Below are 16,500 nucleotides of genomic sequence, written 5' to 3'. Positions count from 1 at the left end.
ACGATAAAATCATCTAAAAAGCTTTCGGTATTCTATTTATTTCTTTCATACATGCAGGGTAAGATGAGGTTGTATGTTGATCTCTTTCTACTGAAAAACGGAGTTACTCACTGACAAACATACAAGTGAAGCTAATATAAAGCGTGTAAAAAAGACCCGTGCCCAGCAGTGGGACAATAATGGATTGACGAATTTCGCCTAAGACACATACTAACGGCGTACTGTGATACACGGTAACCTAATTTCGTCTGATAACATTGATAAGGCTATCTCGGTCAATGACCGATAGCGCCCACGTTGTCAGTGGATGGAGGACTAAATTATGTGTCAAGTGTAGTGAGGCCTAGGAGGCTTCAACTTAGGCCATTTTGAAGGACCTTATAAACCAGACTGAGTCGAGGTGGCAATGCTATGGCCGCTATAATCCTATGGTAGTTCTACTTCGGTGGCACTACCGTCACATCTATTTGAACCTCATAACAGCAGTGTACCTCTGCTATGATTACAAAGATGTGATAAGGAAGATATTCAACTTAGTCCTCTGCAGCGAAGCGTTGTTATTCCTCAGTATAGCAACAAATCTGTGGCCAACCTAAGATAGGAATCTAATCTTATCTGGGGTGGTTACAAATATCTTTGGACAGCAGTGGCCAATACCAATCAGATGGATGAAGAGATGGAGATTATGAAAAAAAATAGATAGTATTGATGTTCCACAATTTTCGCAAGAACATGTTGCCTTCAAAACTTTCGAGAAAATTTTAAACTTACCTAATCTAACAGTAAAGTTAATGATAAAAGGTACTTGAAGTTAAGTAGTTCGGTTATGATTAGTCATTAGTGGCTGTCTACATTTTAAACATAGGAATTAGGACACCATCAAATTAATTTTTAGGGTTCCGTAACCATAGGGTAAAAACAGAACCCTATTACTGAGCCTACGCTGTACTGTCCGTCTGTCACAGGGCTATATCTCTTCAGTCGTAATATTTAGATACTTATTTTTTACACTTGTACTACTAATATAATACTGTAATTTGAACTGCTGGCTGCTATAACGACAGATACTAAAAATAGGTTGAAAATAAAATAAATAAGGGTGGCCATGCAAGAAACCGCTATTTTTCGAAGTTTTTTAGTGTTTATCAATGGAACCGTAATAGGTAGACAGTTCAAATTTTCATAACCTATGGCTAATGTGATAAAAAATACTAAAAATAAAAAAATGAAAATTTGGCCGTACGGAACCCTCCGTCTGCGAGAACGTTTCACCAATTATTATTTGATTTCTGATTCAACTTTTATTTTGTTATTATAAAATTTTATATTTTCTAATTTTTTTATATAACTGTTTTTGCTTTAAAATGTAATTTCAACTTAATTTGACTTTCTCTTTCATTGAATTTAAAGATCTTTTTATTTAAATTTATTTTTCACTTATACATTACGCAATGTTATTTTAAATATTAAGTTATTAAATAAATAAAAATCTAAGTATTTAAAAATAAAACATTTTTCTAATACTTATTTTAATTTTAACGAACATTTTGGTTAAAATGTGTTAGGTATATTGATTTAAATAATTAATTGGTTTTAGAAAACTTCATTTGTAAAATATGTTAAATAAAATACCGTACTTTTTTACATATTTTTCATAATATAGAAGTAGGAAACGTCCATGCAGTCCACCTGATGGTAATTGGTCGCTACCAATGAACATCTGTAACCAACTCTACATAACAGTTTCTACCAGGGGGTCACCATCTTTTAATAACCAATATAGTTCAGGAGAGTTTTATTTCCTCCTTAAAACAGTAAAATATTCCGTCATACACAGTTGAACAAACTTAAACCCTTATTAATTTTTCGCTTATCCATTGTATAAAATCAACGGAAATTGTCATATTTTGCTTAAAAAGTTAAGTTTCCAGCAAAAAAAGTAAAAGTATGATTAAAATAATATTGTTTTAAGAGATGGCAGTAACCCCCCTGAAGCCGATCACACGTTGCCACAGAGAACTATGGTCGCCCATGTAATTTACATATAAAAAGAAAGCCTAATCACATGACAGATAAAATTTGGCACACTAAGATTATTCAGGGGTTGATGTCCGGATTTGCATATCTTATCAAGAAATTGATAAAAAATGTCTACCTATTCTGAAATTGGGACAAAACATTGTCTTTATGTATTGACGTAGATAAGTTTGTGTATTTCCTTGTATAGTTTTATTTTGATCGCAAAAAGGGTGATTTTTCGGAGGGGTAGTTTTATTGACAGACTGCGGAATATGTATGTCACATATTTTGGGTGCGCCATGAAGACGGCTTGCCGGATTTTAATATATGAGGTTTTTCTTTTTTTTTTTATTATAGGAGCATGCAGTCCACCTGATAGTAAGTAGCTACTGCCGCTCATGATCACTTGTAATCAACCCCCGATAGGATTAGATTTATACCTGTGGTCGGCCACAGATGAGCTACCCCTGAGGACTAAGCTGGAACACCTCGGAAAAGTATGAAGTCTCCCTTAGATGTCGATAGATTCGTCTGAATAGAAGTAACATAGACTATATTTGTAAATAGTTGGGTTTTTTGTTTTCATTCGATTATTTTGTTAATTACTTACGCTTTCTCCATTAAGTATATCTGCTGGCTTGATGCGACTTACCTGAAAGGAAAAAACATGATTAAATATTTTAAATGAGAAAATTTAATCGAATTACATTAATTGTGTGAATTGATGTATCCTAACTTAGTGCTAGTAACTATTTTGAAGGTGGTTGAACCCTTTGTGGTTCGACTCCGGAGGCATCGCCGCCACACCTATTTCTGTCAGTGTAAACATTGCTGTTACTTATAAACCAGCAATAGATAGCAATAGATTAGGCTTTGAAGGCACTGTAGTTAGGCGCAGAACTCTTTAATAGGTAAGTAAAGGATTATTTTAAAATTTTAGTATACTTATATTTAATTTAAAAAGACGCTTTCTACACTCACAACCCCACTAAAATACACACACACAAAAACGAACACACATTTTATAATAATTAGTGACTAAATATAATAAACCTAAATAAAAAATATATGAAAATCCGAATGAGATATAAAAAAACGTATATGAATCGTATAAAGTGCTGTAACTCAACTATTTAGATAACTGATAGATGTTTATGAAAAATAAGTTGAAGACACAAAGTGAACATAATGTAAATAATAAAATAAAAATATGTCAACATTCCAATTGAATAATATTATTAATTTATTAAATGAATCAATTAAATGAATCATTAAGTTCCGTAACTCGATTATTACGACAAACGTTTTTTTTTTTTAAATGATTCAAACACCTAAAATGAACAATATAATCTAAATAATAATATAGTAATAGTATTATCTGAAAATTCCAGTTAGATAATATTCTTATATGAATCATTAAGTGCCGTAACTCAATTATTTAGCAGACAGTATAAAAATAAGTCAAAGACCTAAACTGAGAATGTGTAAAAGAAACAGGTCTAAAGCTATAACGGAACACACACACATAGACGACGGTTCCCACGTGGCGACGTCACACCACTACGACACCGCATCAGCTGGCGAAACTGTGTCACTAGCGGTTTTAACAACGGGACTTAGCGAAAAAACAGATGTCGCTACTCGACGCTAGATGGCGTTGGAACCGTAATGCACTTTTTGCGACAAACTCGAGACTGTGTTTTGCTTTCGATTGCAAGGAATATAGGTCAGAGATAACCGCACTTAACTGGAGTGTATCTGTCTTGATTTGTTTTATCGACAGCTTCTATATACTATAATTAACTACGTAAGCGTTTCCATAAACAGAAATATAAACAAGTACAGTTATTAGTTAGGATTCCTGACGCCAGATGTCGTTATTTACTGTTATTAACCTTTAGATAAAGGTTAGATTTAATTACTTGGCTTCAATTAAGCATGAATACCAATCTACGCATAGCTTTCAAAAGGTTTGTTTAGGAGTACCGTTGAAGCTGGTTCTTATATGTGTCAGGGAGTTGCGTGTTTTTCTCAACAGATGGCACTAGTTAACGGTAAACGTGTTTACGCTGTAATACTTCGAAATAAGTAAACAGACATTAAATACACGTAATTAATAATGTTTACGCAATTATAATGACTAATAGCATGCACTTAAGCACAAAAGCTTAAGCGACCTCTTTGTAATAGAGACTTTTTACTTACCCAGTTATTTTTTACCTACAATGTATGTTTATTTTTTCTATCCTACCATATTTGTTTAAGTTGAAACAAACAAGCATGCATGCTACCTAATAGTAAACGGTCCATGCCGCCCATGGACACTTTAATAAACTCCAAATAGAACGAGTTTTTCTGATCTTTCTGGAGTTTATTTAAAGTCCACACCCTCATATATTTAAACCTTTTATTTTTAAATTTACTATATGTTGCCAAAGTGGTTACCATTTAACATACTCTGTAAAAATTTCAAGTATCTATCTATTACGGTTCAAGAGATAAAGCCTATGACAGACGGACAGTCACGGAAGGCTTAGTAATAAGGTTCCGTTTTTACCCTTTACGTACAGACCAACCTAAAAAAGGAGATACAGATATTAAAAAGGAAAAGATATGACACAATGCTTTTTCATCAACTCATGACTGTCCCACAGCTAGGCACTTGTCTTCTCTCAGAATAAGAAGGATTAAGCTATAGTCTACCGCGCTGGCCAAGTGCGTATTGGTAGACTTCACATACTTTTAAACACTCTTGTTTAGATTTCTCAGGTATGCAGGTTTCCTCACGATGTTTTACTTCACCGTTTAAGCAAGTGATAATTAATTTCTATTTCTATAATAATTTTGAAAAATCAGAGCTGCGTTTGGATTTGAACCTCGGACTATTTGATCAAGAGGCCGATCTTAACCACTAGGCTATCGCTGCACTGGTATACTATTGGTCACAAATATTTAATGCTAACCTACTCCAGTTCCACATATAATTATAGACCTAAACGTAGAACCAAAATCGACCCGTTTTAAATATAATTCGCAGAAATAAGAATACACTATGCTTTGACATACTTTAGACTTGAACCAAACGATAGCTACATTTTAAGGTTTTAAATGATGGCAATATGTCGTTATCAACCAATTATGGATCCATTGGGCACAGGTCTCTCAGAGAGAGATTTTAGGCCATAGTCCACCACGATACTCGGGACGTGTGGGTTTTCTCATGGTGTTTTCTTTCGCTGTTAAACGGCGTTGTTAACGATGTTATTTCAATATTAGTTATTTAAATTTTAATACGCATAACACTTTGAAAAATCATACAGACAGTCATACAGACAAGGAGGGTAATGTTTTTCGAGCGTATGTACCTATTCTCATTCTTTGGCACAACTTAGATACAGCCCAAACGTATGATGGATTGTTAAAATGTATCTATCCTAAAAAAACTTGGTTTTTTTATAATATTGGTACGAGTAGCAGACGAGCATACAGTACCTACACCTGATGGTAAGTGGCTACTGCCGCCCATGGACATGTAATCCAGTCTAGATAAGACTAGATTCCTACCTGAAATCGGCCACAGATGCGCCACTACTCCTGAGGACTGAGCTGAAATGCCCCGGAAAATTATGTCTACACGAGCTTTTGCCCGCGGCTTTGCTCGCGTTACGAAGTAAAGTAATATTTTCATCCCCTATTTTATCCCCTTGGGGGTAGAATTGATCAAAATCCTTTCTTAGCGGATGCCTACGTCATAAAATCTACCTGCATGCCAAATTTCAGCCCGATCCGTCCAGTGGTTTGGGCTGTGCGTTGATAGATCACTATGTCAGTCAGTCACCTTTGAGTTATATATATTTAGATTACTACACTCTAAAACCCAGAACACTGCAGCGTTTAACACTGCTGTTATGACAGAAATAGGAGTGGCGGTGGTGTTACCGAACCACAGAGGGTTCAATTCAACTTATTGCTACCATTTCCCTTGTTTTCGATTGAAAATCACAATGAAATTAATTTGATTGTAACCAGCAACTACCAAGTTCTAATTAAAGCAATCGATAGGGCGCGCTGATTTGTACCAATTACGTGGTTCAATCAGATATTGTGTTAGATTGAAAATTGTGTGTTACATTTGTGTTTATTCATATGGCAAGGTGTGGGATTTTTAATTGAAGTATTATCGCTGATATCTCAATATTTTAAAATCAACAAGACTAGATTAGGCAAATATATATATTATTATAAATACAAAAATATAGTCACTTCCACCATTTGGACAAATCTAACAACACTTTAAAGGTGGTAGTACCCTGTGTTGTTCGACTCCGGCGGCACCACCGCCACACCTATTTCTGTTATAAGAGCAGTGTTAAGCGCTGCTGTGTTCTGCTTTGTAGGGTATGGTAAGGTAGACATACTTTTTAGAGGCATTCCAGCTAGGGCTAGTTCCTCAGGGCTAGTGCGTCTGTGACTGACTTCAGGTAGGAATCTAATCTTATCTGGGGTTGATTACAGCTGTCCATGGGCGGCAGTGGCCTCTTACTATCATGCTGTATGTTTTAGTTTAAAGAAATATAGTTCGCGTGTAAATTTAGAGAATATATATTAAGAAAGTGTATTATCGTAAAATAATTATTATATGCCTATAATATTAAAGCTGTTATTTAAAAAAAAACATGCAGATGAATGCAAAAGATATAATAAAGAAAAAATCACAAAATGTCTGCAATATAATAGCAGCATGAATATAACAAATCTCTTCAAATAGAATTTCCTATTGCATTTTCATTGTCCATTATTCCTATTATTCTGAAGAATAATGCGTTTAAAATTCAATATGACACAAAAGATTTGCTTGAAGCGTATGATTGTGTAGTAGAGCTTGTCCACGCTATCCCACTGTTGGGGTATTTAATCCCACAATCCCTGTAACGAAGCGATTGCCAGTCTAACACGTAAAGGTTCCAGGTTCGATACAACCAGACATTCATAAAAAAAAATTTTTTTAATTTAAAAACTAGCTGACCCGGCAACTTTGTACCGCCTCAAAATCTATTTATCAAATATATTTAATACTAGAAGAACCCGCGGCTTCGCCCGCGTTAAAAAATATGATATGACATACAAATAACTGTAATCGTAAATTTGTACTTTTAAAAATTTTAACGATAAAGTAGCATTATTATTTATTTAATAAAAGCTTTTTTTTTCGTCACTGTGTACCTAAATTGGTCAAGCTTTCTTCAGAAACATACAGTAAAACTCTAATTAGTGGACTGTAATGAAACTTTCTTTAAAATATAAGTCTCATGCAGGATACCATAATTATTATTTACACTATTCCATAGGAACTGTCCATGTTATATGGGGCCTTGCATACAGTGGTTCTTTCCAGGGTCTCTGGCTGGGCGGTTAGAGCTCCCATTCTTGCCGTCCGCAACTCCAGATGTTCCTCTTTAGTCTCGTACGATAGGCAGGGGATACTGTAGCCCTGTTCTAGCCCAAAATTATAATCCAAGGTCTATGTGTCTACCACATCACCATCACTAATCCACGCATAACCACAACCATACCCCACGGCAAGACAAAATGTTGGCACGCAGTGTGTCCAAAGTAGTTGCGATGTACCTAATCAGTATACCAAAATGTAGTGAAATTTGCACACGTCCACGTTGTCGTGTATTTGTCTGAATAGACGTTATCTGAAATTTCACGTTTCTAACTTCGATTCCCGTATACATACATATAACAATTCTTTTACCTTCTTAGTAGAATTTCAAAAACATTCCTATGTACATATGCATCAATAAATACTTTATCACCAAATTTCTGAAAGCTAATATTCAACACCAGCGGTCGGCAACCCGACACCCACGGGTGGTGTGTGGCCCGCGACTTTCCCTTGTGGCCCGCGGGTCTGCGCGTTACTAATAATTGGCCAAGTGCAAGTCAAACCCGCTCCTAGACGTACAACCAATTTTTTTTTAAATTTCTAGTATTAATTATTGCAGCAGCCATTAAAGTACACACATTGTGAAAATTTTAACTGTCTACCTCTAACGGTTCAAAAGTTAGTTGGAAAAATATCGAATAGCAGTTTGTTGTATGGGGACCCCTTTTTGTTTTCAACTTTTTGTTTATTTTTAGTATTTGTTGTTATAGCGGCCACCGTTATGCATCCTCTGTAAGAATTTCAAATGTCTATCTATTATGGTTCCAGAGATAGAGCCCTGTGACACACGGACAGTCGGACAGACAGCGAAGTCTTAGTAATAGGGTTCCGTTTTTTTCCTTTAGAAACCCTAAAAAACTGTTGTTCTGCACTTCAGCACGCGCAATACATTCCCATGTTAAAATATATTTACGACGGCCCGTGGAATTTCGCCCTACACTGAACTTCTCTGCACTCTGTTCTTTTTCCAGACACGCCAAAGGAAGTATAACTTCAATAACGGTTTTTAAAGAAACTTTCTTTACATATAGGAACCTAATGGGGTTGATTGTTGAGTTGCTAAAAATGCTGAAACAGATGTATAAACAGAAAGGCATAATGCATACACCCTTTTATAGCCATCTTAAGGGTTGATTTAAAAAAAAAACAGTGACTCAGATTCATTGAGTACAATGATAATTTTTCATAGTGGTTGCTTCCAAATTAACGGATTATAAAATAAAGTTCCATCCCCTATTAAACGTCCTTTAGGGTTAATTTTTCAAAAGCGGTGAAATAGGTGTTCTATTATTTTCAATCAGAAAGCAAAATACTAAATTACATAGACTTTGCTCTTAAAGCTGCGGACTTCTAAACGAAGTTTCCACCCCTATTTTACCTTCTTAAGGGTAGATTTTCCATAAACGGAGTTAAAGAAGCTCTATTATTTCCAACCAGAAAGCTAAATGCTATTTTTTCAATCCTTATTTCCAAATTACCGTATTTTAAAATAAAGTTCTATTCCCTATTAATCGAACTTAAGGGTTGATTTTCCAAAAACAATGAAATAGCTGTTTAATTATTTTCTACCGAAAAGCTAAATACAGATTTTCATGGAGATAAGATCAAAACTGGGGGATTTTCATACAAACTTACAACCCTTATTTAACCCACATAAGGGTTGATTTTCCATAAACAGTAGAATTAAAGTTCCACTATATCTAACCAGTAGAGCAATGGCTTACTTTCATAGCGCTAGCTTTCAAATTAGCAAATTTTAAAATAAGCTGTCAACCTTTATTTTACCAACTTAAGGGTTGATTTTCGAAAAATGGTGAAATAGGTGTTTAATTATTTTTAATCGAAAACCCAAATACCGATTTTCATTGAATTTACATCAAAACTGGAGGAATTCCATACAAACTTACAACCCTTATTTAACCCACATAGGGGTTGATTTTTCAAAAACGGTAGAACTAAAGATCCATTATATCTAACCAGTAAAGCAATGGATAACTTTCAAAGTGCTGGCTTTCAAAATGGCAAAATTTAAAATAAGCTGTCTACCCCTATTTAATCACCTTTAGGGTTGATTTTGGAAAAACCCTTAGATTAGATTTTTATTACTTAAAATTAGAAAGCTAAATACCAATTTTTATCCAGTTTGCTTTAAAACTGACGGACTTTCATACTAACTTTCAACCCCCATTTAACCCCCTTAACGGTGGAATATCAAAAAATCCGTTCTTAGTGCGCATCTACATTATAAAATGAAGCTATATTTCAAATTTCATGATTGTAGCTTCAGTAGTTTAGTCAAAACCTTGATTAATACGTTTTGAACGTGAGTATCTTTTCGCTTTTATATATATAGATAAAATATAGCCTATGTTACTCGTGGATAATGTAGCTTTCGAATGGTGAAAGAATTTTTAAAATCGGTCCAGTAGTTTTTGAGCCTATTCATTACAATCAAACAAACAAACAAAGTTTTCCTCTTTATAATATTAGTATAGAAATATATATGGTATGTTTTCTTTTTTGACGTAACTTGCCAATCGGCACACATACTCGTATATCAAACGCCTACTATTATTAATGAATATAGCCAATATTTGCGTACTAAATACTAAAATTTGACAATACCAGCTTACTAGAAATGGACAATTTTCGATCTTTGGTTACCAATTGGACAGATCGATTATTACTAATCACTACTATTATTATCACTAAATCACCATAGAATCTATATAACGGTCTGTAAAATGTAATAAATAATAATACAATCATACAAAACAAAACAGCATCTCGCATTCGTATAAACATTTATTCCTCATCATATGACAAATCATACACAACTTGATATTTTCAATTCTAACTTAAAGGGATGTTATATTTGATTCAACCACCCCTCCACCCCTCGCGGATATGACGTCATGCCGAGCCCCCAATACTACACAACTACCTTTACCCGCGGCATCACTCGCATCGATCTATGACAGTCTCTGTTTTTATCTAGTCTTCGAGAAAAATAGTTTTTTCAGACACGAGTAAAAGGTACTCTATATCCAAGTTCTGACACAAGCCGCTAGGGGCGCTGATTGGAATTTGTATGGGCAAATACGTAAACAAATACCAAAACAGTCATATTTGTCAAAACGTAAAAACTCATGGTAAGGGTACTGGTTTGAAGGGTGTGGTAAGGGTGACCTACTTATCCGAGACGTTCCAGCTTAGTCCTCAGGGGTCGGTCGTAACACATCTGTAGCCAACTACAGTAACAGTAACTAGTAACCAGTTCAAATAGATGGTAAGTGGCTGCCTCTATGGATATCTGTAATCAACCCCAGATAGGATTTAATATTCCTGCCTGAGCTCGGCAACAGATGCAGTTGATAAGACATCCATGGGTGGCAGTAGCCACTTACCATCAGGTGGATTGCATACTCATCTACTCCTACATTATAAAAGGTTGTTGCAACCCTATTCCCACCCTTAAAATAGATACGTATTGAGACGACGAGCGGAAATAGTATAACGGCTGGAGGCTCGCCCTGACGTCATATCCGTTACGATCTGAGGGGTGTGTAATAGAGCCTTCGACGCTCTAGTACCTACAAAATGCATTATTGATACTTTTTTATTATCGGAGTAAATGCGAAGGTTGTGCATCTGATGGTAAGTACCGCCTATGGATATCTTGAATCAATCTCAGATAAGATTAGATTCCAACCTAGAGTCGGTCACAGCTACTAAGGACTAAGCTGGAATGCCTCGGATATGCATGTCTTACCGCACCCTTCAAGCCAGAACACAGCAGCGCTTAATACTTTTGTTATAACCAAAATAGGTGTGGCGGTGTTGCCGCCGGAGTCGAACCACGAAGGATTCTACCAAATTACAAGTATATTCATATTAAAGATAGGAACTCTATTTTTATAACAAACTGTTAACATGTATTACATTATTTTCAGTTAGATAATGACGCGCAATTTACATTTCTGATAAATCAAATATTTGTCTAATTCAAGAAAGTTTTCCTTCAATATTCCTTTTAGTTCTATTTTAAATCTATTTGATTACTTCATCAATGTACACGTAAATCAAAACTGTAAAATTACGTATTAATTAATAATAATTGGCCAAGCGCGAGTCGAACTCACTCATAGAAGGTTCTGTACCACCAAATTTTCATATATATATATATTATATTTTTTATATTTGTTACGATATCAGCTAAAGATACATAATATATGATAAAGGTTCTCCCTATTATGGTTCAGTAGATAAACCAAAAAACACCGAAAAATACTGGTTTGTTATATGGCGACCCCCTATATTTTTAACTTTTTTATTTACTATTTGTTGTTTTATCGGCGTTAGTTACATACTATGTAAACACTTCAAATGTCTATGTATCACGGTTCAAAAAAGAGCCCTGTGACAGACGAACATACAACGCAGGCTTAGTATCACTGTCCCGTTTTTACTTTGCGTACGGAACCCCAAAAACGAATCAAATTCTCATTACAAACGAAAGCACCCTGTCAGTACCCATCTTTATCAAAACCCTTGATTCGGGTCTGACGTGTGACGAAACGACGTGAATATTGGTCACACCCATAGATACAAAGATACACAAACATGCCCCACACACACATACAACTCTACACACACATTAAACATCTTACAAACATTGTTCTCCGTTGATTAAATAAAGGTTTTTACATTTTACTCTGAACCCCTAAAACGAATGTGTATCGTTGTCTAGTATGCAGAAATAATCAAGTGTCGATCTTTGGTAGACAAAACATTGGATAGATTGAATATAAATAAGGCGTTTCAATAATATAATAATCGAATGTTATGACAGCGGTACAACAAGATGGCGTCAGTTTTAGTTAGGAAAAAATATTTGTGTGTATTTGTGTTTTGGGAAGAAGTGGTAAGGCAGACACGAGGAGTGCTAATTTAGTCCTCAGGAGTAATTTTAATAATCCCAGAATTATTACTGATGTCTATGGGTGGGTTTATTTACTATTAGACGCAATATTACCCATTTCCTGATTACACCTCACAAAACTTTAAATAAACATAAATTCTAGAAAAGTTCATTCCCCTGACGTAACGTGTAGACAGGTATGTAAAAATATATATATAAAATCCGTTATTGGTGATTAAAATGGAATGTCTTGTCCAAAAAAATCACAAATTTCCTACTTGCCTTGCTTCACCTAATCCATTTAACATCATGACAAGCAAACAACACAAAACAACAAATCAACAACAACAACAAATCGATTACCTGACGCTGTCGTAGTGGCTACTGTCGTCACTGATATAGTAGAGGTCGATGTCTCATTCGTTGTCATCTCTGTTCTTTCACGAGGGAGTGTGCTTTCCACTGGCTGGCCTTCCTCAGCGTCCACATCTTCCACTTGAGGACTCGCTGCAGCTGTTAAATCATTCGCTACTATCACGTTAACAGTAGTTAGCGACTCCATATCAGAGTTCTCTCCTGGTATTTGCGAGTTGTCGATGTAGACAGCCGCTGATCTTGCACCAAGCGTCTCCATCACGCTCTCAGCCAGCGAGCGTGTAGACAACTCATCCATATCGATATCCTGCTTAATGTCTATGATGATTTGATGACGCTTCCCACTTCCAGATGGAGTTTGCAGCTGATGCACGCTCACCTGCGCCTCAGTCACCGGCGCTCGGTGCTGGATCACATGTGTCAACTGACCCTCCAAATTCTCTCTGTTCCCAGCCATTTCAGCCTTTTCTCTCCGACAACTCGTCAGACTTATAGAATCAGTCGTATTAATTTTAATTATTGCACTTTAACCTAATAAATAATCCGGATCTTCTACAGCTAATGAACACGGCTATCACATCACTCCTTAACTAATCCTGAACACTGTTACCGTTTTGTTTGCTGCAGCGCGCTGCATGGAAAGTAGGTCAGGGGTTATTATCCGATTTTTGTTGTGCGCTTCATAAAGTATCAATGGCAGTGATGGGTTGGTGTCGTGGCTTACATGGTGGTCCCCATGTTTTGTTTGTGACTGACAAATAGTAACATATTGACACGGTGTCCTACTTCGGTAGCGGCGACGCGAGGGCCGTCGTAGCCACTGCAAGGCCTACGAGCGTAGCTCTACGCCGACGCGGCGTAGGCCCGCCGTAGCGCTTCCGTGATACAATCCCGAGACGAATCGTAAGACTTATCGCTCACTATGTAAACGCTTTGTGTTTTTTGTATTAAATTGTAGCTTTTCTTTTAATGTTGGAAATGTATTTTTAAATCAAGTACTCAATCGTTATACATTTAAGATGCAATTGTATTATAAACCGTATTTTTAATTAATACATGCTTTAAGTATTAATATACGCTTATTTTATGTCTGTATTACCTGTGTATTCATTTATATTAAATTAAAATAATTCTCTAAAAATCCACAAACAATGTATCATCACATATAAAACCACAATCCACGAAATAGACGTCTTAACACTTAGTAAGAAATTAAAACACCAAAACACTAAACAGAATAACCAAAATAATACACCAAATTGACTTCCTGAATCAAATCTTCAGACACAACCCCACATACAACTCACGCTTGTACCCGCTACAATCGCGACACGTACCTACGCATGCGCAAAAGTCCCCCACCCATCTCCCTCTAACTCGATATACCCGTCTCTGTCTGAACGCTTCGATCGTTTGGCGATGACGAAAAAGTATATAATCAAATTTATGTTAGCATCATATATATATCGATGTAAGTAAATTAGTCAAAAATATAGCTTAGTCTAATAATAGGTGCAGCGTAAAAGCTAGCTAAGGCTGTGTCCTGGTTCGGCCTGAACTCGGAATCAGGTCAGGGCTAGACTAAAGATCTGTAACCTGGTAACAGTGTCTAGGTTTTACGCGCGGCATTACTCGCCTCATTTCAGGATTTGACATTTTGTTTATGTTTTTGATAACTATGTTTATTGTACTTAAAATGGCTTTTTTGAAATCCCTTCTGTGTAATATTAGATTGTAGAAATTTAATAATGAAATAAGCAGTCCTTTGTACTTTAAATCAATATTTATTTAATTGTATTTTTACGATTTCTATGTACAAAAACTTATTAAAAAATTAGAGAACGATGTTTTGTATAAAAAAAATTACTAAATTGTTGTTTTAAACCCCTATTTTATGTTAAACCAGATATTTTTACGAACCATAAAAATATTTATAGTTAGTAGTCCGCGCCAAACTGCTAGTCCCCTCTGAATATATAAATGGATTGCGTCGCCATAGCAAATTGTATGACTACTGCTCGCAACAACTTCAGAGCGGACTAGCAGTTTGGTTTTTTATTATATTTTGTGGAATTCTTGTCAAACGATTCAAATTTTTTTTTATGTTCTCTATTACTGTTTACGATACAAAAAACGTTTCAGTGCTTTTCCCTACTTTATATATTAAACCAGATATTTTATGGTACATATTCATCAAAATATTTAGCAATGATATATAATAATAATACATAATAGTTTCTTTAGTATTCAGATCGATATTATGAGGAATTTTTGTCAACCGATTTTTTTTATAAGTGTTGTTTTAAATCCCCACATTAATTATTAAGCCAGATACTTTTAATGGTAATTTCCTCGAAATATTTAGTTATGTTATTTAATAGTAATAATACAAAGTTTATTTGTATTCAAATCGATATATTCAGAAATTTTTGTCAACCGATTTTATTGTTTGATTTTTGGTAGCCATTGACAACCTTTGAATTGCATTTATATTTTATATCTTCAGACATCGTTTCTAGCAGACAAAATAATATTTGTCAATACAATGTTTGAAGGTGGTAGAACTCTTTGTGGTTCGACTCCGGCTCCACCAGCGCCACACATATTTCTGCCTAATAACAGCACTAAGCGCTGCTGTGTTCTGGTTTGAAGGGTGTGGTAAGCGAGACATACTTTTCCGAGGCGTTCCAGCTTAGTCATCAGGGGTAGCGGCGCATCAAGCCGACCTCAGGTAGAAATATCGAATCCTATCTGAGGTTGACTACAGATGTCCATGGGCGGCAGTAGCCACTTACCATCAGATGGACTGCATGCTCGTCTGCTACTATGTTATAAAAAAATGGCATAACAAAACAATATATTTTGAGCTTTGATACCTTTCTGTTACAACATTTTATAGATTTCTCTCTATAGTTTACGCATTTGGAACGATGACGTCAATAGGAACTATCGCTATCTCTTTCACACCTTGCAACTAAATATAAATATATTATGATATAATTTGCAAATAACTATTACATCAGATTAGAAGATAAAATAACAGGTCATTGAACCTAAGGTAATATATGTGTTCATAGTGAGATACCAATACGAAATCTAAGTAAAAGAAGAACATGCAGTCCATCTGACGGTAAGTGATCACTACCACCTATTACTTTTTGTGAAATTTAAGTACGAAACATGCAGTCAGGCAGGGGATACCGTAGCCCTATTCTATTCCCGAGACTACAGGGACAAGTGCAGCACGACCTAGCCTCACATTCAGGGGCAATCAATACTGCCTGCAATCCTGGCCGGAGCAAATCCGGAACGGTTGCTGGTTAAGTTTTGTGAACCAATGCAGTCCACCTGATGACGCAGTTTACCTGATTGTCAGTGGTTACTTTTGCTTATGGACCTGATGGTAAGTGGTCACTGCCGTCCATAGATTTTTAAAGAAATTTAAGTAAAAAACGAACATGCAGTTCTTCTGATGGTAAGTGATCACTACCACCTATTACTTTTGTGAAATTTAAGTATGAAAGAATGCAGTCCATCTGAAAGTATGTACGTCATTTGTTTTATGAATTAATGAATTCATTCATTTTAGTGATTTTGATAACTTATACACGGGTCACGGGCATCAGTGATCATCACTATACTATCCTATCCTGTTATTTTATACTGATCGGTAAAACAAAATGTTAAAACTACACAGTTCCCACAAGAACTAGTGCAGCACGACCTAGCCTCA

At 35.6% G+C, this 16,500-nt stretch overlaps 2 protein-coding genes across 2 annotated transcripts in view; both read right to left on the bottom strand.

The window, feature by feature from the left end:
• The window catches only part of Hr3 (nuclear hormone receptor 3 ROR-beta), a 165,977-nt gene that overhangs the window by 133,247 nt on the left and 16,230 nt on the right, over window positions 1-16,500 (bottom strand). The window lies entirely within an intron of this gene.
• On the bottom strand, window positions 12,700-13,644 carry LOC140748479 (uncharacterized). The gene has a single exon (XM_073081292.1). The coding sequence runs from the start codon at window positions 13,222-13,224 to the stop codon at window positions 12,700-12,702; it is 525 nt and encodes a 174-aa protein (XP_072937393.1). The 5' UTR covers window positions 13,225-13,644.

The sequence above is a fragment of the Epargyreus clarus genome, unplaced genomic scaffold (assembly GCF_041222505.1).
Source record: "Epargyreus clarus isolate Ecla_fem2 unplaced genomic scaffold, WU_Ecla_fem_2.2 ptg000016l, whole genome shotgun sequence".
Lineage (NCBI taxonomy): Eukaryota > Metazoa > Arthropoda > Insecta > Lepidoptera > Hesperiidae > Epargyreus > Epargyreus clarus.
This window is presented reverse-complemented; position numbering and strand designations above follow the sequence as displayed.